The following is a 26,321-nucleotide window of genomic DNA, read 5'->3' as shown; positions in this document are numbered from 1 at the left end:
GTATTAAGTCTTGGTGTGCCGATGTGGGGCTGAACACAAATGACTCCATTTGGGGCCTGTTGTCTCTTCTTTAACACTATTTATTTCACTTTTTTTTTTTTTTTTTTTTTTTAAGTAAAATAAGAGTTATAATAAGTAGGTTTCACTTTATAAGTTACTTGCCAAACAATAAGAAAAATATATTCCATTTTTCCCCCCCAGCACAGAGCTTCTAAAAGCCTTGGAATTTCCTGAGTGATAGGGGCGAAAAGAATATCTTTTGTTATTCATAACAAGCCCCTTTCAACAATATCTGAGTTTATGCTAATAAGGCGACCTCCGTGGGCCCTTAGATAGCTCTGGGATGGAGGCTGGTTGTCAGAGGAACCAACCATGTGATTAGAAGTTTGGAACTTGCATTCCCATCCTCAGGACCTAAAGGGAAGGGAGAGGGGCTGGAGCTTGAATTCAATCACCAGTGGCCAATGATTTCATCAAGTCACTGAGTTTGGAGAACTTCTAGGCTGGTGAACACAAGGTGCTGGAAGAAGGTGTGGAGACGTAATGTCCCTCCCCCTATATCTTGCCCAATGCATCTCTTCCATTGGGCTCTTCTTAAGCTGTATCCTTTATGATAAACCAGTGATATTAAGTAAGTCAAGTGCTTTCATAAACACTGTGAGCCTTTCTAGCAAATAATCTGAATCTAAGGAGGAGGTTGAGGAAATATCTGATTTTTAGCCTTCGGTCGGAGATATTCATGGCGACCTGGGACTTATGACTGGCATCTGAAGTGGGGGCAATGTGGTGGGACTGAGCCCTTAACCTGCGGTGTCTGTGCTAACTCTGGTAGGTAGTGTCAGGATGGAATTGAGTTGTCTTGCAGGATACTGAGTTGGTGACCAGAAAATCCGAAAAATGATTGCTGGGTGGAGAAAAAAATTCACAAATCTGGTTTTACAAGAGTTTTGAGTAAAAAGTCATTGTACTATTTTGGATAAATGAATTGGAATCTCAGTCATTAATGACTGTGGTGCTTAGCATATCTTTCTTGAGACTCAACCCATCCCCTTTGACTTTATCTGGATAGAAACCTTGGGAGGAATCAATGTTATCAGTTAACTTTGAAAGAAGTAGACCATTATTGTTAAAAGCCACAACTATTCTGAAAAGGAGGTTGCCAGGACAATGAAACTGCAGATGGTCCATGACTTAAGTTTATGGTTTGACTTGATTTTTTTGAGTTTATGATGATGTTAAAATGATATGCACTCAACAGAAAGTGAACTTAAGAAATTTTGAATTTTGATCTTTTCCCGGTCCAGTGATATGCAGTATGATATTCTCTTGTGATACAGGGTAGCAGTCAGGCATGTGATCACGAGGGTAAACACCTGATACTCTACAGTGTACTGTGTTGCCATGTTTTTTGGGGATATTATGATCCAAGTGGGTTTAAGGTAAGCTATGCAGAGTTACGATGTTTGGTAGGTTAGGTGCATTAAATGCATTCTTGCCTTAATATTTTCAACTTATGATGGTTTTCTCGAGATGTAACTCTGATAGTAAATCAAGGAGCATCTGTATCTTTTTCTAGGAAGAAAGGGGACAATAGGAGGACAAGTAGGCTTTTTGCTTTTTCTTCATTGGAAATTGCATTCAATACATAAGCTTCTTTGCCTTAAAAATAAATTGTTCTTAATCAAGCGTCTTTAATTCTGTTAATTCATGAGGGTGGGTTAAGAAGATTTGAATATCATGTTTTTAATTCTTCTAGCTAGCTAGGAGGCCATGTGTAACATCCTCTTGTTACTTTTATGCTATTCATTCAACTCATCATTTTAAAATATTTTAAACAATTTATTTGCTATGTTCAAGTGTTTTGTTACATCTTGTTATTTTTCCATTTAAATTAATTAACTCTATGAAGTTTAACATTTTAATTTGTGTTTCTGGTTTCATGTATATTTCATGTCACAAAATATTTGTTTTAACTAATTTACTTTGTTTCAATTGATTTCACTATTGTCCCATATTCCTACTATTCATCCTTTTGTTTCTTTAAATATTATTTTTAATCTTAAAATTCCTGTTTTTAATCTTTTGTTTCTCTCTCTCTCTCTCTCTCTCTCTCTCTCTCTCTCTCTCTCTCGCTCTCTGTATGTATATATATATATACATACGTATATATATATATATATATATATATATATATATATATATATACATATTTTATAGCAATTAGAAGGAAGCATGACCTTAAGCATAACAGCAGCAATCAAAAGATTACACACACACACACACACACACAAACACACACACACACATACACAATACATCTTACATGTGCAATGTATATAGAATACTTTAAGATCACAAAAGAGAAAGCAGATAAAAGTATAGGAGAACAGAATATGCCATCCCAAACTATGCCTCTTTGGCATAAGGATTATTTTGAGCAGATGATTTTTAGAAGCAGCAGACATAGAAGAAACTGGGAAAACAGAGAAATTACCTTTTGTAAGGGTGATTTATATTTATAAAGTAAATTTTCAGTAAACCAGGAAGAGAAGGATGTCTAAAACACCAGAAACTCTTATCAATAAAGAAGGTACTGACTTAACATTACATAATAAACCTTACTCATTTTTGTCCTAATTTTTCCTCATCACCTTCTCATAACTGGTTTCCTTTACAGTCTTATCTTTTTTTCAGTTGAAGATGATATTTGATATTCCTTGGGTTACTTATTCCCTTGGATATTTCCCATGTATATAGGAGACATACATAATAATAAACTTGTTCGATTTTTCTCTTGTTAATCTGTCTTTTGCTACAGGGGGCCCAGTCAAGAATTTGGAAGGGTAGAGGGAAAGCCCCTACAAAGGTTCCCACAGGAGGTCATGTTCTAACCCAGTCATTAGAGATGAGTAGGTCTTTTCCAGAGGAACTGACAAGGAAAGGAAGGGAGTACTATGGATAATTGTCCAGAAGTATTCCAGGAAAGGGCATTTGGGGTTTCATTTTGCTGAATTTTTCCATTCCAGGATTGCTAAGGCTGAAGAGGTAGGCAAAGGCTACGTTACAGTGGCATACAAGCACCTGGGCTTTATCCTGTACTAGTAGGACGTCACTAAATAAGAGTGTCATGTGAGATCAGGAACTACGCATTGACATACCAAGAGGAGGATCAGAAGGCTCGCTCTACGCTAGCTCAGAGAGCAAGGACAAGTGCCATAACACAAAGCCGCCTTCCCTTCTTTATGAAATGCATCGCATAGGTTTACAAACTGGTTGTTCTCTTCCCATTTTCAGGTACTTCAGTATGCCCTCAATACATTAATGACTGTGTGATTAAATTACAGCCATAAAGAATTACTTAATTATTCTAAGAATTAAATTATATTTTGAAACTTTTACTTGTTTTGAAAAATGTTTGGTTGCATTTGAAAAAAAACCTGAATGTGCCTGAAAGTTTTCCCTTGACTCACCTATGAGTTCAAGTCTGGCAAACAAAGATGGTCACAAATGGAAGCCCTTCAGGCACCTTCAGCCTTCTGACCAGCCCTTCCAGTGTCCTCCTAATTCCCAGTGGCAGCGCTCTGAGGAACCACACGGGTTCTTCCCAACCCTCCTCTTAATGGGCTCAGAGAAACCACTCTGCAGATTGGGAAGGAATCTCTGTCTGTGCTTATCGGCACTGGAGCCACATTCCCAATGCGCAGCCCTACTGTAGAAAGCAGCTCCTGCCATGTGGTACTGAAACAGTTCAAATAACGGGGCTCTCTGCTAAACATCAGCAGGTCCCCGTCTACCCTTTTTGTGTGGGCCCTGCGAGAGATACTCACCCTTTTCTCCTTAGCTCCTCTTCCGCTATACATTTATTAGGCCAAGATTTGTTCGAAAAGTGTCCTGCCTGAATTTCTTTCTCTCAAAAGGGGGAAATAATTCTAGAATTTGACAGTAGCCATCAAATTGGCCAATCAGGTGAATTAAATGACCCTTGGACAACTTTCATATACTCCATGTCTGACGGTATTATAGCTGAATCTGGGAGCGCTGATCATTTGTCCCTATTGATCTGGCTGCCATCCTCTTTATAGGCAAAATCTTCAACTGATATTGGTAGAAGCTACAGTGCATCTCCTATCAAGAGTCAAATACATCCCTCAAAACTTCTGCCCAGAATCAATCAATACCCCATAAATTAAGAAGCGTTTCAAGGTATGAAAGCCCATAACAGAAGATTAAAAAACTCAGGGTCTCATTATTCCTTGCACTAGCCCCTGTAATACTCCTATTTTACCCGTGAGGAAACCCAAGGGCCACAGGTGTAGGTTTGTCCAGGACCCACAAGCAATAGAGAACATTGTCATCCCTCAACATCCTGTTGTTACTAACCCTCATACACTATTAACTTCCATCCCCACTGAAAGTTAAGTCTTCATTGTGATTGACTTATGCAGTGCATTCTTTAGTGTTCTAGTTGATGAAGTTAGCCAATACCTTTTTGCCTTCACTTGGAAAGGGAAAAAAATCACCTGGACAGTAATGCCTCAAGGTTCTACTGAGAGCTGTTCTTATTTCTCCCACATCCTGAAGGCTGACCTGGATAATATGAAGTTCTTTACGGGTTCTGCTGTGTTGCAATATGTGGATGACTTGATTCTTTGTTTTTCCTTCCAAGTCTCCTCACAGGAGGATAGCATCCACTCGCTAATGAAGCTTTTATCCTTTAAGGGACATAGGTCCCCCTGGAGAAACTGCAGTTCGTCCAAACCCAGGTTTGATATTTAGAGCATCTAATATCAGAACAAAGGCTGCACCTAGTTCTAGACAGGCTTCATGGGGTCCTAAGTTTCCTAAAACCCAAAACTAAGCATCAACTGCCAGGTTTCCTTGAGCTAGTTGGTTACTGATGAAATTGAATCCCAAATCTCTCTCTCTCACGGGCAAACCTTTGTGTGTTTTACTAAAGAAAAACCTCAACCTAATTTTATGGGAAGAATAGGATAACATAACTTTTAAAGCCTTAAAGGAGAGTTTAATGAAACCACCTGCCCTTCAGCCTATCAACTACCAAATTCCCTTTTCCTTTTTTATATGAAAAGGAAGGGAATGCCCTTGGGGTACTCATCAAAAATATGGCAACCACCATAGACCCACAGGATATTATAGCTAGCAACTGGACCCTATGGCACTGAGATAACTTATTTTGGCTTACAGCCATTACTACAACTTCCCTTTTTGTTAAGGCCACCAAGGAAATCATTGTGGGATCCCCTTTATCCATCTTTCCACACCCCGCAATGGAAGGCCTCCTGAATTCTCATCACACTTAATATTTTTCAGTCACCTCCCTTCGCTCCTATGAAGTCCTTTTGTTAGCTGCTCCTCACAAAACTCTTAACCTGCTACTCTTCTGCCCTCCGTTGGCTGCTTAACACTGATGGATCCCCTCCTGACCCCAACTGATGATCTACAGTGAAGTCCTTTGAACAACACTGACTTTTCATGGTTCACTGATGATTCTTATTTAAAAGGTAAAAATGGCAAATATTGCACTGGATAGGCAATATCAACACACTCTGATGTAATTGAAGCGGCACTTTTGCCTTTGGCTACTATGGCCGAGGCCCAACTAGCCAAAACATAAGTGCTCAAAGTCCTACATCCTAACGAAAGGCAAAACTGTCAATATTAATACTGACAGAAGACAGGCTTTGGGAGTAGCTCATTATTTTTGAATGTTATGGAAATAATGTGGCTGCTTTACTTTCAGCGGAAACATAATTTAAAAATGGCCTGTATGTTCAGGAATTTTTAGCTGCTGGCTTAGCTCCTATTAAGATCCCAGGGCATTCTAAACTGGACTCTCTAGAAGCTAAGGGAAATCACCTTGCTAACTCTTCCACAAAGAGTGCTGCTCTTAAAGAAACCATACCTCTGGCATGGTCCAAAGAGATTTCCCCAAATGATAACTTACAAAAACTGGCTGGAGAAACCCAACATTTGGCCTCAGAGAAGAAAAACAAGATTGGCAATCCAATAATTGTTTTGATGAAAAGCAAAAGCTCTGGTTCAGGCCAAATAGCAACCCAATCCTACCAAAGACTAACATCCCCACTTCTAACTACTATACATGCATTGAAACATGTTCCACTGACAAACTGATGGCATTCATAAATCAGTACTGGAGGGGAACTAGAAATCAGTAGATGCAAAAAACACCTACTTCACTTATCCCACTTGTTTAAAGTACAACCCAGGGAAACATATTCATACTGCTGCTCCCAGACATTTTAAATTGCCTAACGGACCATTCAAGGTCTGACAAATGGATTTCATAGAATTTCCCTCGTCTCATGAATATAAATATGTTTTAGTCATGTCTGTATGTTTTCTCAGTAGACTGAAGCTTTCCCATGTGCACAGGCTACTGCTTATTCTATGGCTAAAATCCTGTTGGATCAGATCATCCCAACCTGGAGATCTCCTCTCAAACTCTGTGGTGAGTGGGAAACACATTTTACCAGTCAGGTGCTTCGACAAGTCTGTGCTGTTTGGCCAGTTCTACAACACTTTCACTGGGCTTACCATCCTCAGTCCTCAGGTTTAGTTGAACATACTAACGGTATTATTAAGACTCAGTTGGCAAAATGTGTAGAAGCTCTCCAAATACCTTGGCTAAAAGCACTATTACTGGTCTTTCTATAGGTCAGATTCATCCCCTTTGGAACTCATAAACTAACTCTTTGAGATAAACACAGGGTACCCAATGTACCTGGCCCTGCCTCTTTTGATCCACAGCTGATGAAAAGAGATATACTTCAATATAGTAAAGGCCTAACTGCTTCTATCAAAATGAACCATGTTCTGGAAGAGCAGTCTTTTCACAGAGCACTCCAGGGAGATGAAGATGTCATGTAACATACTTTCCAACCTGGAGATTTCATCTGCTGGAAAAGACATCTCCAGAAAGACTCTCTTCAACCTTCCTGGAAAGGCCCCTATCAGGTATTGCTAACCAACCTGTGTGCTGCCAAACACCAGGGAACAGACGCCTAGATTCATGTGACACATCTAAAGAAAGTGCCTCACCCTGACTGGACCTGCACAACGTCTAGTAACCTGGATGGTCAAGATTTCCTTGAAATTGAAGCAGATGAATTCTGATGAGACAGTTTTCTCAAGATGTCCAAACCAGGACTATTGAAAGGTGTCTGCCAAGCCCTTGATGTTGACTCTAGTGCTTCAGATGATCTCCACTGCCTAAGATCATAACATAGGAACTTCATGTGCCTGAGAGTTCTCCCTGCTACCCCTCATTGTTACTCAAGTGTTAGGACAGTAGGTTTCCAATTTGGGCACTTTCCCTCCAATGATGTCCTTATTTGGTGGTGGTGGTGGTGGTGGGCGGGGGGTGGGAATGGTAACCTTGAAGACACTTTTCTTCATTCTGGTTCAGTGCTTTTTCTCTGGGCCCTCCCTCCTCTCTGGACCCTCCCCCTTCTCTCTTCTCCAAGACCCAGGTCAATAAAAATGCAGGAGACTTTTGTTCAGGGCCCCCGGTCAGTGAGATAACATCTATGTGTGTGCTGATCCATCTGATCCTCAACCTGCAGTTCCTTGGGGGGGGGGGGGGGGGCGGGAAACACAACCAGGGGGAGTTGGCACCTTCTCCACTTTCACCTCTTGCATATATGATAAGTGGTTAAAGACTTGACTTACTTTCATTTTGGTCTATTACCTTAAAAAGAGCTACTTGGGCACCTGGAAGCGCAGCTCTTCCAGCTCAGTTGGCCTCCTAATAGAGTTATGAGGGATTATAATAAAGAGTCACCACAACATGAATTGCAATTTTCCACAAAGAGAAATTTAGTGTGGTATGGGCCCAAGGTGTTCATGTGGGAGGTCTAAAGGAGGTAGAACTTATTTGAGAGGTGAGGTAAGGTAGTGAGTTTTCTAGAAGGACATCCTTAACTTGAGATCTTGTAAAAATAGCCAGAGAGAAACAGGTAGCAGAAGTAAGAAATACACATCTGGTACATAGAGAGAGGTTACTTATTGTATAGATTTGGAATTGTAATCCACATAAAACATGTTCAATGATATAAAAAGTAAGCAAGAGGCACCAGATTTACCTTTCCATATGGAACTAAAAACTAGACAAAATATATGAAATAATGGTTTTCAGGCATTGGGTATAAGATGATACAAGGCTGTCATCCTTGAGAGAGGACAAACAAATGAAGTGAACTCTATGATTGCTCCAGCATACTACCTACAGGGAGCTTGCAGGCCACTTTACAGAAATAGGGGACCTAAGTGAAGTCTGGTGATCTTCCTAAATTGAAGAGACAGATCCCAGATTCCAGGAAGTCTAAGGAAGTGACAGTTTGCAGGGGAAAGTGCCACAGAGAAGAGATCTTAGAGACAGACAGAACTCTGGCGATCTACAGAGGGTCCCCTCGATTCTTTGGCTAAGTACGGATCAGCAGATGCATGTGAGAAAACAACCCAAAGAAAGAGCCACCTAAAAAGACTAAAGGAAATAATCTGCAAAGCTCACACAGACCCAAGAGCTGTTAATACTCCTGATTGCAGAGAGGGAAGAAAAAAAAAAAAAAGAAAAAGTAAAAGACATTATGTATAGTTGAAAAAAGATAACAATGACAGCAGAGTTCTCATCAGAAACAATTTAAGCCAGAAGATAGAGAAATTTTTTAATGTACCAAAAGAAAAAAAAAGTCAATAAAGAATTCTAATCTTAGTAAAAATATCTTTCAAAAATGAAGACCAATATAGATTTTTGTTTGCAAGTGTATAAAAGCTGAAAGAATTCATTGCCAGCAGATGTGCACTATAAGAAATATTAAAGGGAGTCCTTCGGGAAGAAATAAAATGATACCAAATGTAAATCTGGATCTATAGAAAGGAATGAAGAACAGCAGAAATGGTTCTCAGTAGAGAAAGATAAGAACCTCCAGAGCTGGTCACATCTAAGACTGCAGGCTAAACACAGGTAATAATTTGAATTTCTGGGATCACCCCTTCCGAGCAGGAAATAATCTCGTAGGTGGACTGATCTGAACATTTAAAAAATATACAGATTTAAAATCCACTTTGGAAGAAAACACAAAGTAAGTGAAGAACGTACCAAGCTTTGAATTTAGTAAAATATGAGGTCAGAAAAGAGATAATAAAACATCCAAAGGAAATAAAGTGGTAATTTGAAGAGTTGAGGCAATAAATTAAGAACCAAAAACACCATTGTGTATATAATAGAAACATTAGAAAGAATAAAGGAAAGAATATACATGGCTAAAAATCGAATTACTGATGAAGTAAAGAAACTGATTGCAGGAGAAAAAGACAAAGATTAAAGAAGTAGAAGAAAATAGGTATCAGACCAGACAAAAAATATTCTAACATAGAGACAAGTGATGTTCTTGAACTACAGCGTAAAAAAATGGAATAGAAAACATATGCAAAAACATATACAAGAAAAATTTCCTTGGAATGAAGGCAATCTTAATTGACAAACAATAAATTACACAGATAAACTAAGAAAATATGATTTAGAAAAAAGTTTGCCAGGACATATTCTATTTAAATTTTGGAACATCAAATTGAAAAAAGTAAAAACTCAAGCATCCACATCACAAACGCAAGTCACATCCAAAGAAAAGAATAAGGTTCAAGAGTGAAGGAGAATCAGACACCTCTCCATAACATACCTCCACAGCAACCCTATATTCTAAAAATGAGGAATACCTACAAGTTCTGAGAGAAAAAAAAAAAAAAGTGTGACCCAATAAAATTATACCCAGCCAATTTATGCCTTGACTATAAAAACTGCTGAAATATAGTCACAAATATATAAGCTCTTACAAATATGTCTATTTTGATTCCTTCTTTGAAAAAACAAAACAAAACATACTTTCAATTATATCTGACTAACCAAGGAATAAATCAAAATAAAAAACTCATAAATAGAAAAGCCATGGCTTCAAAAAAATATGATAAGATTTGAAATCATTATATATAGGCACACCTAGTTTTATTAAGCTTCATTTTTTTGCACTTCACAGTATCGCATTTTCATCAACATGAAGCAAGATTCTCCACTAGCAAAAAGATTATAACTCATTAAAGGCTCAGATGATAGTTAGCAGCTTTTAGTAATAAAGTAGCTTTTAATTAAGGTATGTACATTGTTTTATTAGCTATAATGCTATTGCACACTTAATAGACTAGAGAATAATATAAACATAACTTTTATATGCACTGATAACCAAAGAATTTGTGACTCGTTTTATTGTAATAATTCTGTTTAGTGCAGTGGTCTGGAACTGAAAACACAATATTTCTGAGGTATGCCTGTATAGAAATCAGACTTCAAAACAAGGAAATCATTGTTGCAATATAGACTTTGAAAAAATTAAGAGGTAATTTAATGAACAAAACTCAAGATGTGGGGGAAACAAATGGAATGTTTTATAAAAATGATAGTTTTTTCACCTTGTATGGCAAAATGTTTATTTTTAATATGCTCTGAAATTGAAATATATACATTGAAAAACAAAGTAAGTCCATCTTCAATAATTTTGGAACTGTTTTTTAAATTTTAGACAGAAATTTTAGAAATTAATATCTCTTGAAGTAATGAAACATTTTTCTAAAGTTCAACAGTTCTTTTACATTTATATCTGCTTACTTTCATTTGGTTGGCTCCAAATTTAAAAAAAGTATATACGTAAATATCTTTTTTTAATATCATATTGTCTTTTTACACAATTTCTCTATCTAGGCTGCTTTCTACATTAGTATGAAGAGATTTTTGATTTGATAATTATTTAATACTAAATTATGATTTTTAAGTGTTTGTGAATTAGGAGTTATTTCTTTGCTTTCTTCTTTTTATGCTTTCTTATTGTTTCAATGTTTTTAAGTATGTATAATTTTTCCAAAAACAACAGAGTTATTACTTTAAAAACAATAAACCAAGGATAAAGGATAAAGAGAACCGTAATAGTTAAGAACAATTGGAAAGACGTTCCAGTGGAAGAGAATAAGAAAATACAGGAAAGAGTAGTAGAAAATAAAACAAGAGAAAATCAATGTTTCAGAAATCAATGAAGGCATAACCCTGAAATACAACATATCAATAGTGTAAAATAGAGGGGTGACCTAAGAAAGAGCAATTGGAACAACAATAGTAAGTGGGACAACAGCCAGATAAGTAGTATATGATAACTTAATTAATAAGTATAAATTCAGTATAAATTACTAAGTTAATTATTAAGTGTAAATTGTTAACACCTACCATGTTTCCCCAAAAATATGACCTAGCTGGACAATCAGCTGTAATGCATCTTTTGGAGCAAAAATCAATATAAGACCTGTTCTTATTTTACTATAATATAAGACCAGGAATATAATATAATAAATTAATATAATATAATATAATATAATATAATATAATATAATATAATATAATATAATGTAATACCTGGTCTTATATAAATCTGCAAGACCCAGTATTATATTAATTATTATATTATATATTATATTATATTATATTATATTATATTTATTATATTATATTATATTATATTATATTGACCTGATCTTATATTATAGTAAAATAAGAATGGGTCTTATATTGATTTTTGCTCCAAAAGACGCATTAGAGCTGATTGTCCGGCTAGGTCCTATTTTCAGGCAAACACAGCATGAAGTATAGTGGTTACAATGTGACTGTAACACAGTTAAATAATTAAAAAGAAATCCTGTCAAATCAAACTTATTTACCTTTTCTAATAAGGTACTGAAGTATGGACTGAAGTTGTATAGTACATATAGTTGTCTTGATTTTAACAAAGGAATAACCGTGCAGTTGGAACAGATACAATCCTTACTGAACCCTTTTAGACTAGTTGTCAGGCAGGTTGCAGATTTGCAGATCCCCAAGTTTCCTTCTAACTTTAAGATTTTTATTCCAGAACAATTGATGAGAACTAAATGATTTCCAGAAAAATGTATGTCAAACAAAAATATAGATGTATTATTGATATTGACTACAATAACTTCATGTTATCTATAAAACTTCAAATAAACATAACTGGTAAAACTTTATAAACGAATAATAAAAAAAATTATCTTTTCTTATATAACACCTCTTCAGAATTTTTAATATTATAAACTGACTTTCAGGTGCTCTATTTGGTATTCTCAGGAGAGGTGAAAATGTTAATAAGACATCAATGAGTAGAACAGTGGAAAGAGGGGGAAAAAGAGAAAGATTTTTAAAAGAAATTGAAAATGAAACATCAAGAATGAGATAAGTAAAAAATGCCTGCTAAATATTTATTCTTACAAAAAAATTTACCTTCTCTTTCCTTTGCTATACATGCATTCAATTCTTGTATTGTTGCTTTATCAATAGATATATGCACTTTAAGTTTATCCAATTCTTCTTGAAGAGTCATCCTATGGAAATTAACACAACAAATAATTATTTTAAGGAATAATGCAGCAAACAAAGGCAGCAAGGTTATTTTACAATATATGAATTAGACAATAGTAAAACAAAATAAAAAATGTACTAATATTAACAAATCCTAACAATTAAAATTGAATTTTAATGAGTGCCTGGTAAGTAAAATGTTTTAAGTGATTTTTACTTTTATCTAAATAAAGATGCTAAATAAAACATAGACTAGGTGATTTAAAAAAATCATGTACTGAGTTACCTGACCACTTTCTAACACACAGATATACCATGTAAAACAATAATACAAAATGTTAATATATACCACTGAAAGCAAAAATAGTAAATCTCTAGATGCCAAGTAAAGACAAAGAATCTTACTAGTAAAATGGAATTGAGCTACAGTAGTGAGACACCTGGATCAAGTATTGCCCATGGAGACCTTACACCTTGAGACCTGAGTTCGATGGAAGTTTATGCCCAAGGCCCTTCATGGCTGAGACACAAAATTAGGCCAATTTCACAAAGCTAAAACACACACACACACACACACACACACACACACACACACACTCACACACACACACTCACACACACACAAACTGTGAAAGAAAACCTTAGTATCAGAGATCATTTAGTTAGAGTTCCATTAAAAAGAGGCTTCCTGCCCCAGTCTGAGGGCAGGACAGAGTCAAGCACGTGAAATCAGAATCCTAAGCCTATATTACTGGTTTCAAAATTGAGCCATATATATTTGCAGAGACCTGACAAACTGATAGTAATGTAAAAACTGATTTAAGGACAGTGTACACTGAGGCTTTAGGGAGACACAATCGTCCACTACAGAGAGGCTTTCACAACTAGAAAAAAGGTTAGGAGAAACAGCACCACACAAAATAATTCTCAAAAGTGTCAAATTTGCGGATAAGAATAAACATATAAATAAGTTCAAAGACATAAATGACAGTCTACATACTTTCACTCCGAAAATGACAGAATGCACAACAACGAAACAAAACTATTATAAATTAGTTTTCATTAGATTAGTTTTTAAAATGTTAAAAGAGAAAGAAAAAGAGGTGATAAACATATATTTAAAAGAATAGGGATTTATGAAACAAGAGAACACAAATAAGAAAAAGAACTAAATAATACATATAAAAATGCTAAATAAAAGAACTAAAATTAACAATAACATAATAATTGAAATTTAAAACTCAGGTGATGGGTTAAATATCACACAAAGCTAATGAAAATTGGTAAAATGAAAGACAACACACACAAAAAAGAGAAGGATAATAGTAAAAATAAAGTGTGTTGCAATGAGAAGCCCAGAAAGCATCTAATAAAAATTATTCAAGGTGAGAACTGAGAAAAGTTGGGGGGTGAGGGAATGGAAGGGGATAAACAATATTCAAAATACAATATATGGAACTAAACAAATTACTATCCAAAGCAATCATAGTATCGAAATAAAGGTAGAGATAAAATAAGGTAGAACTAAGTTCTGAACAACAAAATGATGGAAGAATAAGGAAAGGATCAGAGTTCAAGCATGTTAAAAGTCTCTACTGTTTGAGCAGGATAGAGGCATTTATGAACTTTAGACTTTGTCAAATGATGTATGCTATAATTTCAAGAAAAAGCATTTCAAGAATGTAAAACGAATGTAAAATTTACAAATCAGAGGTTAAAAAAGGAAATGAAGAAAATGTAATCAAATCGAAGTTTGGATTAGTTTCCTGCGTTGTTTAGCTAAGAACATGGAACATAGTGAAGCAAGATGGCTCCACAAAGAAAACGCAGATGCAGCTCATCTCAACTTCGTTTTCCTTGGCTCTCACATCACTAAGCCAGCAGAACACAAGGCTACAGTTGTTGGAAATGTTATTTCTTGCTTGTTAGAGGTATTTTATACTTATAGCTTGTTCTTTTTCAGGAAGAACTCACACTGTCCCTACTTCCAATAAGAAGTATTTATAAACATTAGGGGCCACTTTGTTCTTAAGTGGAACTAGTCTTGATGGGTGTTCGGAGGAGGGGCTGCTCTGAGCTGGATGAATAATGGCTACCTAGTGACGGCCCACGTAAATGGTGTTTCTGACACTCTGTTTGGTCTGAGGACCACAATTCAGAATCTACTTCTTACAGGACAAATTACAGGAAATGACTGTATTCAGGTGCAGGACAGCTGGTGGCAGAGAACAATGCCCTGAGGAAAAGGAAAGCAACAAACAGAGACCTAGTGATAGTCCAGATTTCTGCCTGGAGGCACTCTCCAGGCTACCAGGCAGGGAAAAGGGGGCCTCACTGATTTGGGGGTAAATATATGGCTGGAAAATTCCTAAATGTTTAGAATTAAAGAATCTACTTTTAAGTACTTTTTCTCTCAATGAAAACTCCAAGAGACATTATAAAATATTTTGAACTTGCAAAAAACTGAAACACAACATTTCAAAATTTGTGAGGCATTAAAGCAGTTCTTATCCGCATATGTACATCTACTACATGATATGCTCATATTAGAAAAGGAAAATCTACAACGATGTGAACTTCCAATGAAGAAAACTAGAAAAAGAAGACAAATCAAGTTGAGCACTTTTTCATATGTGGATTGACTATTTGGATGTGCTCTTTTGTGAAATATCTGTTCAAGCATTTTACTCATATTTCTATTGAGTTGAATATCCTTTTCTTATTTATGCATAGGAACTCTTCATATATTCTGGATGCTAGTCCTTTGCTGCACATACATACTGCAAATATATTTTTTCACTGGGAAAGTTGCCTTTTAATTCATTTAATAGTATCTTTCAATGAACACAAGTTTTTGATTTTAAAATAGTCCAGTTTATCAATCTTTAATTTGTATTTAGTCCTCTGAATCTGGTTTAAGAAAATTTTGTCTACTACAAAGACAATAAAGATGTTCTATATTTTCCTCCAAAGGCTTTATTACTTAATCTTTCACATTTACATCTGCAGTCCATCTAGAATTGATTTTTGTGTATGGTATGAGGTAAAATATTACGGTAATTATAATGTTTTTTTAAAAAACCCTGAAGTTCTTTGGACTTTAAGCGTACAGTTATATCATTTGCTATTTTGGTTTGTTCCTGTTTTTCATAATTAGAAGCAATGCTGTAGTGAACATCCTTGTATGAACACCCAAGAATACTTTAGTGTTTTTAATTAGAAATGTAATTACTGGGTTTTTGAGTACATCCTTAAAAAAAGAAAAGAAAAAAAACAGATTATTTCAAACATTAAAAAAAGTATGGAGAATAATATAACCAACATTAATATACCAACCATTTGATTTAAAAACACTAACATTATGCCACATTTAATTCATAATTTTTATTTCTGTGAATAAATAAAATGATCTGTAAATAGTATTACCCCATAAAATATTACACCTTACTTCCCTTCCCAGAAATTATCAGTATCTTTAATTTGGTGTGTACATTTCTGCTTCATGTTTTAATACTATATATGTGTATAGTTACATATAATTATATTTTTTGTGCGTATGTGTGTTACGTATGTGCACACACATGTGTATCTACAAAAATAATAGTACTGTTCTATGATTAAAAATACTATATTTTTTGAGAATATATAATAGCATATATACTATTATTCAACTTCCTTCTTTTAACTCAACTTTTGCTTTTGAAGCATTTCCATTTTGACACATGAAGATCTAATTTATTCATGTTAAATGTCATACAGTATTACATTATATTAATATACCACAATGCACTTATTATCAGCTACTAATGGACATTTAGATTGTTTCTAATTCTTCACTATTACAAAAATACCACAATGAACATTCTTATTTATATATCCCAGGTCACTTTACTTAAAAAAAGTCCTAAGAATCTATTTTAGAGTGTAATTTTTCTCTTAAGCGTTTTTATATTCCCTAGATGGAATTAGAAATATTGAGAAAAGATATTACCAAATTAAATGCTTTCTGACATCTGAAGATAATTTTACCTACAACATTCCTGCACTGATGATATATACTATTTATTTCTTATTAACCTTAAGATGCAACTGATCTACATTGAAAAAAATCATTCTGAATTCTGAAGTTTTCAGAATAAATAATTTGTATCAGTTACCCATATTATTCAAAATAAAATTTTATATTTATATATGGTCATTGGCATTCAATGCAGATGTTCAAAATCAACATTCTTGATAAAATTATTCTCCCTAAAGAAAAAATGTTTTAAGATATACTAAGTTAATATGACAAAAAACACTTATAGAAAGCAACTTTGATAACATTTTTTTAGAAAAATCATAGGATTATTCACTAAATACTTAAAATTTACTATGTAATTAATTAAGTAAATACTATGTTATTTTCACACTTATTTTCAGGCAAGAAACAAAAGTGAAAGAGAAATGATAAGGGGGGGGGTGAGACAGTCAAGTGTGTTATGTAAAGGATTTAGATTTTATTTTAAGAGTAATGGAATGATACTAAAGGTTTCCAGCAGGGGAGAGATATGCTCAGATTTGTATTTTACAAGACTGCTGTGCAGCACTGGGGAAAATGGATTCAAGGGGATAATAATGGATTTGGAGAGGTGTTTATAAGTGTATTCTGTTTGACGATATGGAAGATATGTTGGTGATTTGGATTAGGACACTGGTAGTAAGAATGCAAAGAAATGGACATATTCTAGAGATATTTGTGATGTGGAATCATTAAGACTTAATTATATGGTTTGTTATAAGGAGGTGAGAGAGAGGGAAAACTCTATTATAACCCTGTAGGTTTCTGGTTTAAGCAAATGGGCAAATTACAATGTCATTTTCCCTGCTTCATGCTACTTAATCTTCCCTTATTATTGTTCTTATTACACTTTTGCTTGTTTTTCCTGTTATGAGGTGAGGTTCTGATAAAGAAGTGTGGTACATTATTTTGCTTTGTATCTCTGTGCGTAGTAGAGTACCCAGGTGCAGAATTTTATATAGGTTACCGAAAAAGACCAAAATTACCTACCCATTGCAAGCTCCTGATTTATTTAGCCAAGGATACAGAAAACATGTAATGAATGTCAACACATCTTCCCTTGACTTCTAGGGTTCCTAGCAAAGACATGCTAGATATACTGCATAAGAAATGCTTAGGGGCAGACGGATGGCTCAGTTGGTTAGAGTGCATGTTCTCAACAAGGTTGTCTGTTGGACTCCCGCAAAGGATGATGGGCTGCACCCTCCGCAACTAGATTGAAAATGGCGACTGGACTTCGAGCTGAGCTGCGCCCTCCATAACTAAGACTGGAAGGACAACAACTTGACTTGGAGCTGGTGGGTCCTGGGAAAAACGCACTGTTCCCCAATAAAGTCCTGTTTCCCCAACCCAAACAAAAGAAATGCTTAATATCATGTGGTACCATTAATCTCCTTTTCATACTTTTATTTCACTATTCAGAAAGAATGTACACAAATATTTTATACCAATATTTTTATTTAGTAGAATGTTAACATGATTTTGTTGGTTCATAAATCTAATTTAGTGTCAGTAAGGCAACATCTTCAACTAAATGAAAACGCTGAGTGGGCCCACTGGCATTTCTGATAGCTTCCCTTGCCTCTTTCTATCTAGTATCCCAAAGGTGGTTTCACCTCACCAGCACATAGTAGGTACCCCTAAAATGAACTTCATTATTGTTTGAAATTATTACTCTTCATACACCTCTGTATATTCAGTCCCTACCTTAGTGGCTGGTTCTAAATTATATTGTTTAAATATTAAATGAATAAGTAGATGAATAAATATATAAGTATTTGTTATATGAATATTGGAGGAACGAGCCAATTTAGCGGTTCATAGATTAAGTTCTTGGTCTTTTTAAAAATATCATTATGATATAATAGTAGATGTATTTTATAAATCTAAGTGAATTATTATAGGAACTGCATTCCATGAATATTTTTCAAGTCCTTGAACTATAGCAATAGCAACAAATACTTCTGATCATACTTGATGGTAGAAACACTATAACATGGTAGCATCATTTTTTTTTATCATATTTTGTAAACTGACTTAAGAGTTGCCACATAATATTTTATTAGGATCTTGAACAGTTAACTCAACTTTTAAGATTGGATTTGGAAGTACTACTCAAATTTGGTTTAAAAGTAGTTTTAGTAGTACATTTTCTTTTATGTAGTCTAGCTTTAGACTTAAAAGATAGTTATTATTGAATAAATAGAGGTAAATCTTACTCCTTAAATAGTCAGGACTGAGTATTAAACTAGATTCTAATGTAGGACATAAAAATAAGACTTCCTGGTACACAGAAAAATAAGATGAAACTTCTGATTCCCTTTTGACAAGAAGGAATAGATGTATTTATCCCTATTCCTCCCACTAATTAAATATAAAGATCTTGAATATGATACATAAAACAAACATAAGACTCTGAAAGGCAGGGAGGAGAAGAAGGATAGGATTTGGACTTTTAGAGTAGAGGAACAACACTAGAGTAATAACTCACAGTAATAGGTTCGTTGGCTTTCTTCTTTCCTCCTAAATATCTTACACGGGGTACTGAAGAAACCTACAACCCAGAAATGTCAAAGGACGCAAACAAACAAACAAAAAAAGGTTCAAGGAAAATCTCTGCTCTCTAGCCAAAGAACTGGGAATGGGGCAAACTAGCAGGATAGAAATCTTGTTGATGCTAACCAATCTATTCCAGCCATACACCGCTGGCGATTTTTAAGCCTTGCTCTGTCAGTGAAGGCCAAGTGAGAAGCCTGGAGGTCCAATCCCATCAAGCAGTAATGAGGCATTCCCTCACAACACTTTTAATGCAGCATCAACAGGGGTGAGGTTAGGTGCTACGACTCCCACCCCTTTCTGGCAATAATGATGTGACCCTCTCCGTCAGGTACAATGTCATCAGAAGCCTGTTAATGCAAAATATTTAAGTAAGATCAAGAGTCTGAAAACAATACTCCAAATTTCCTGTAAACAATTGAAAAATAACTCATCATACAAAAAACAAAGAAAATCTCAACATGAAAGAGAAGTCACCATTAAGAAATGCCACCACCAAGATAACACACGTGTCAGAATTACTTGATAAGGATTTTAAAGTAGCTATGATTAAAATGTTCCAATGAACAATTATGAATGATCTTAAAACAAAGAAAAGAGTCTCAGCAAATAAATAAAAAATAGAAAGAAGAATCAAATGGAAATCTGAGGATTGAAAATTATAATAACCAAAATAAAAAACTCACTGCATGGGCTCAATAGCAGAGATGACAGATGAAAGAGGAAAGTATCAGTGAACTTGAAGACAGATAATAAAAATCACCCAATTTGAACAACAGAGGTAAAATAGGCTTAAAAATAAACTAGAGTCTCAGGGACCTGTAGGACAATACTAAAGGATCTAGCATTCATAACAAGGGAATCCCAAAAGAGAAAAAATTAATATGGGGCTGGGAAAATTATTTGAAGAAATAATGACATAAATTTGACAAAAGGTATAAACATAGAAATTCAAGAAGCTTCAAGAGTTCTAAAAAGATAAATCCAAAGAAAGCTACACTAAGACATGTCACAATCAAACCTGTGAAAACTAAAGAAAAAGGAAAAATGATTAAAAGTAGCTAGAAAATATCATGCATTACCTTCAAAAGAACAGTGATTCAAATAACATCATATTTTCCATCAGAAACTATGGAGGCTAAAAGGAAGTGGCATATTTTTAAAGTGCTAAAGACAAGAATTGCTAAATTAAAATTCTGTACCTAGTGAAAATATCCTTCAGGAATGAAGGTGTAATGAAGACATTTATATAAAGGAAAACTTAAAGAATTTGTTGCTGGCCAACCTACCCTAAAAGAAAACCTAAAGAAAAGCTCTTCAAACAGAAACAAAACAAAAAAAATATGATAAAAGAAAACTTGGAAGGTCAGAAATAAAGAAGTAACAGTGGAAAACATATAAAAATCTCCATTATATTTGTCAGTAAACTTTAGGCTATCCTTTTGAAATTTTAAAATTATGTTTGTCAGTTGAAGCAAAAATTATAACAACATCTAATGAGTTTTTCAATGTTTTTAGAGAAAATATTTAAGACAATTATATAATAAAGAGGGTAGCATAAAGAGACACATATAGAAGTAAGGTTTCTACATTCCTCCTGAAGTGGTACAATGTGGGTACCAATATACTGTAATAAGTTGTTATGTACAATACTTAGAACAAACACTAAAAAACTAATTCAAAAAGATATATTCCAAAACACTATAGATAAATAAAAAGGTAATTAAAAAAAAAAGTGTTTAAGTAACACATAGAAATAAAGGAAAGAGGAAACAAATAAAAAAATAACAACATGTCAGACAGCTCTAAAATATCAATAATGCAAGACATAATGTCAGTATGAAAAAAAATGTAACTTATTTCTGTATACTACCAATATACAATTAGAAATCAAAATTAAAATTACAATACCATTTATAAGAGCCCCCCAAATTAAATACTTTGGTACCAATCTAACAAAAGTATTAGACATATAGAATCTACATGCTAAAATTATAAAACACTGATAAATCTCAAGAGAGACATGCCATATTCAAGGACTAGTAGACTCAACATAGCTAATATGTCAATTTTCTTGACGCTGATCTATAAGATTCAGCACAATTCAAATCAAGATTCCTACATGAGTTTGGTAGCTGTAGCTACTTTTTAAACCTATTTTTGTAGCTATAACTTATATGGAAAAGCCAAGGGACTAGAAAAGCCATACCAATTTGAAAAAGAATAAAGCTGTTTGACTCACACTGAGTTTAAGACTTCTTAGAAAGCTACAGTAATCAAGACAGTGTGGTGTTCACAAAAGTTTAGGAATTCAGATTAATAGAATAAAACAGTCTTGAAATAGACCCACGGATATACAGTCAGTTGGTATTTGACTGTTCCAAAGGCAATTAATTGAAGAAAGAATAGTCTTTTCAAAAATGATGCTGATGCTATTGGATATAAATTTGTAAAAGATATAAAATAAACTTCAACCTATAACTCACAACTTATACAAATATTAGCTCAAAATGGATCACAAAGCTAATATTAAACTTTTAGAAGAAAATATGGAATAAAATACTGTAAGCTCAGAGCAAGAAAATAGTTATTACATGACATCAAAGACATCCATAAAAGAAAAAAATTGATAAACATCAAAATTAAGTGTTGTCATGCAAAAGACACTGGTAAGAGAATGAAATGCAATCTATAGAATGGGAGAAAATATTGCAAATTGCATATTTGATTAAGGACTTGTATAAAGACTACATAAAAAAAATTATTGTTTAATTGGTTTATAACCAATTTTTTTAATGGGGAAAAGATCTGAACACATACTCTTAAAAGATATAAAGACAGTATATAAGTATGTGAAGAATTACCAATACCATTAACCATTATGGAAATGCAAATTAAAATCACAATGAGATACCAATACACACTTATTGGAATCGTCTAAAAATTAATGACAACATTAAGTGCTGCCAAGGATGTGGAGCAACTCAACTTCGATGCATGTCTGGTGGGAATGAAAATGGGACATATGGCCACTCTAGAAAACAGTTTGACAGTTTCTTACAGAGTTATACATATACTGACCATGTGACTCGGCAATGAAACTCGTGAGTCTTTACCTTAAAGAATCAAAAAGTTATGCTCACACTAAAACCTGCATATAGCAGTTCTATTCATAATTGCAAAATAACAAAAAAAGACTCAAATGTTCTTCAAGGGATGAATAAACAAACTGTGGAACATCCATAAAACAGAATACCATGTAGCAATAAAACTAGATGAAACAACAAGGGCATTTTGCTCAATGAAAGAAGCCAGTCTCAAAAAGTTAAAGCTTGTATGACCCCATGCATATGACATCCTGAACAAAGGCAAAGCTATAGAGAGGAAGAACAATTCAGTGGCTACAGGTGTTAGGGATGGTAGAGAAACTGAGTACAAAGGGGCAGAACAATGAAACTTTTTGAGATGATGGAACTAGTTTCTAGCCTGATAGTGGTGGTAGTTACTTAAATCTATTGTATATTTTATATACATATACACACAAAGACACACACATACAGGCACACTCACACACACATGGTCTGACAATTAAGTTCTTGAACTTGTTGCAACGATGTCGCTAACCTTTGCTGATATCAGAGGGATTCTTCATTATGAATTTGTACCAATGGGACAAATAGTTAACCAAGTTTACTATTTGGAAGTGCTGAAAAGGCTGCGTGAAAAAGTTAGATGACCTGAACTTTTCGCCAACAATTCATGGCTCTTGCATCACAACAATGCACCAGCTCACACAGCACTCTCTGTGAGGGAGTTTTTAGCCAGTAAACAAATAACTGTATTGAAGCACCCTCCCTACCTGATCTGGGCCCCAATGACTTCTTTCTTTACCTGAAGATAAAGGAAATATTGAAAGGAAGACATTTGGATGACATTCAGGACATCAAGGGTAATACGACGACAGCTCTGATGATCATTCCAGAAAAAGAGTTCCAAAATTGCTTTGAAGGGTGGGACTAGGTGCTGGCATCAGTGCATAGCTTCCCAAGGGGAGTACTTCAAAGGTGACCGTGGTGATATTCAGCAATGAGGTATGTAGCACTTTTTCGAGGATGAATTCATGAGCTTAATTGTCCTACCTCGTGTGTGTGTGTGTGTGTGTGTGTGTGTGTATCACTATATGTGTTATAATTCATAAAACTATATGCTAAAAATCTATATGTAAATTTTAAAAAATCTGTCCTTATTAATAAACAAACTTCAATGAATAAAAGATAAGTTTCTGTAAGTCTTATTGTTGAACTACTGTGGGGAGCCATGGTTACAGGAAACTCTGAGCTTTGCAGAATGGCTCGGTTTATGCTACCTGTTTCCTCCCCCTGAGGCAATTGTCTCTGCCTGCACCTGAGGGGAGCTTGAGCTTGTAAGCTGCTGAGGAATTTGGTGGGAGCGGCCAGTTCCCGGACACAGAAGGCTGATGCCTATCAGGGCAATTGATAAGATAATTACTTGTGAGTTTCGGTGAATTTTGTATCCTCTATGTGAAAGCTAAAGAATTTACATTTGTTATGTTAATACACACTTGCACGTGCTCAAACTGCTTATATGGGTGCAGTAAAATAAACTTAGTGTCTTCAGGATCACTGAAGTTCCGCGATCGCCATCATATGTGAGAGTGTCTTTTATTCATTCCCACTCCCCCATTCGGGAACCCACCGACTCGTGACGGCTGGCCCGTCGCAAACTACCATACTTTTAGTTTAATTTTTAACATCATATTTCATTAGAACATGTAATACTGAACATGTTTCCAAGGAAACTTCCTGATAGCACAAAATGTATCTTATGTTCTCATTTCACGCACCTACCAAAGTGCCTGTCACAGAGCCATTCCTCCAACGCGCTTGTTAACTGATAAATGTTTCACAAAGTAACACAACCCTCCACCCCAAAACATAATATGATTTAAAGTTTATAACAATTATTTAGCATTCTTTAAGGTTATCAACCCAAACTTCAATACCTTTATCTAAATTATGACTTATCTTTACAAATGACTATCACATTAATTAATTTAAACAGATTTTTTTGGGAGGGGGGGTAATTCCACACTTTTAGTAAAGACTCTTAGTGTTTAATTCAAAGAGCTACTTGTAATGTACACACACTGCTGAATGAACAGACCAGGATTCTAACACTTCCCTAACTTTCTTAAAAAGGCCTTATTACTTTTTCCTTAGTTCTATTTCATTAATGAATAAAATAAACCCCAAATAATCACCACTTCTAGCTAACGTCTGCTTGAAATTTTCTTGCATAGATTAGATCTTGCAACTAATTAGATTCATTTTTTTCACCTAATTCACTTTGTTCACAATTAACTTTCATTTATAAGACAAAAAGAACATTAAGATTATTAGAGAAAGTATCGATACATACTACAACATGGATAAACCTTATGAAAACATCATGTCAAATGAAAGAAGCTAGTCACAAAAGGAACTCATGTTGTCTAGTTCCATTTATATGAAATGTCCAGAACAGGCAAATCTACAGACACAGAAAGCAGATGAGTGGTTACCTAGGGCCGGGAAGGGTGGGTGGAAGCAGGTGCAGCTAAGTGGTGCTGGGGTTTTGGTGGGGGTGTTGAATGAAAATGTTCTAGAATTTATTGAAATGATAGACACACAACTCTTCAAATACACTAAAAGCTACTGAATTGTTCACTTTATATGCTGAAGTATATGGCTTGTGAATTAAATATCAATAAAGCTATTATCAGGGAATATTTCTGGGACAAATCTATAAAATAATTTTCAAGATAAGAGACAATTTTTTTTCAGTTCTAGACTGAAAGCAACAAAGGAACAAGACAAAGAAACAAAAACTCATAAACAGAGACAATAGATTAGTGGTTACCAGACAGCAGGGGGAGGAAGGGGTGGTAAAAAGGGTAAAGGGAGTCAAATATATGGTGATGGAAGGAACTGACTCTGGGTGGTGAACACACAATGTGATATATAGATGATGTATGGTCATATTACGGAATTATACACTATGTGCACAGAATTGAACACTATGTAATTTTACTAACCATTGTCACCCCAATAAATTTTAATTAAAAAAAAGATAAGAGACTACTATAAGCATCAAACATTTACCATTAATAGAGTATAGTACACTTTAAGAGGTAATTGGAAGTATACATATAAATCTGATCTGATCATTTCCTCAAAAGTTTATCATTACATGTAAAAGGCGGCAAACTAAAGTTCCATGTGTTATCATATAGCATGTAAAATAAGATTTTGACTTACACCTAAGACAATTCAATGATATTTAATGTCATCATGCCACATAATGCTGAAGTCCAGTAATCTGAAAGACATCCAGGCTTTCAAAAAATATTGCATGGTCTCAGTGTTGAAAATTAACTCTAAATGAAGAAATAGTTAAGCAGCAAAAGAGGCTAATTATGTTGGTCCATCTCCTTTTTGTTTCAAAAGAAGAAAAGTGCTCTTTCTTTCGCAAGCTGACTATAATAGCCTGTGAATTATAAGATCAAGGAAGCAAACTGTATGTTTTCTAAAATAGGAGTATCCTTCATCAAGTTTTCTACTTAGGGCAGCTAAAAGACCTGTGTGGAGGGATCAGCAGTAAGCCCACAGGACAGGCAGAGCACAGCAAGAAAGAAAGCAATTCCCTCGTGTCTTTTGCAGGTCACTACCAAGGACCATGTTAGCAGATCCATAGCAGACCCTTAACAGGCAGTTCTGCTGCTCCCAGTAATTAGCTTGGACAGCTCTGGCTCCAAGAGGAGCAGCCAGGCTACACCATAATGAGCTCAGCTGGGATTAGCAGGACAGGGCAGGGAACCGAGAGAGCTCAGGCATTCTGCATTGCGTATGTATCGAGGAGATCAAACAAGGATGGCTGGCTAGGTTATCCCCTCTCCACCTCATTCCAAAAATGAAGCACGGCAGTGTCTAAAATACAGGCTAATGAAGAGCGACACCTCCAACAGATGAGAGCCACATTAATTAACACAATCCCTAGATCATATTATACAGTTTCAGCTAGAGCTAGCAAATGTGCAACTTGTTATTGCATTATAAATATATATATATATATATATATATATATATATATATTTAAAAAGCTAGTCCTTTTTCTTTAATTTTATTAGCAAAAAGATCCAGATTATTTCATTGCCAAATTTATAAGGTATTTCTCTCATGGCCTTTAAGCCTCAAA

The 26,321-nt window shown here is 34.9% G+C and overlaps 1 protein-coding gene across 8 annotated transcripts in view; it reads right to left on the bottom strand.

Annotated features, from left to right (window-relative positions):
* The window catches only part of CNTLN (centlein), a 277,826-nt gene that overhangs the window by 104,200 nt on the left and 147,305 nt on the right, over positions 1–26,321 (bottom strand). For all 8 annotated transcript variants that reach the window (XR_016019468.1, XR_016019469.1, XR_016019466.1 and 5 more), the window contains one exon: positions 12,374–12,474. Coding sequence is in view for 1 of the 8 variants with exons in the window: in XM_088793521.1 (XP_088649647.1) it covers positions 12,374–12,474 (101 nt within the window). In the remaining 7 variants the exon portion in view is untranslated. The remainder of the gene's footprint in view (positions 1–12,373; positions 12,475–26,321) is intronic.

The sequence above is a fragment of the Rhinolophus sinicus genome, chromosome 16 (assembly GCF_057876585.1).
Source record: "Rhinolophus sinicus isolate RSI-liver-muscle chromosome 16, RSI-T2T, whole genome shotgun sequence".
NCBI classification, from domain to species: Eukaryota; Metazoa; Chordata; class Mammalia; order Chiroptera; family Rhinolophidae; genus Rhinolophus; species Rhinolophus sinicus.
This window is presented reverse-complemented; position numbering and strand designations above follow the sequence as displayed.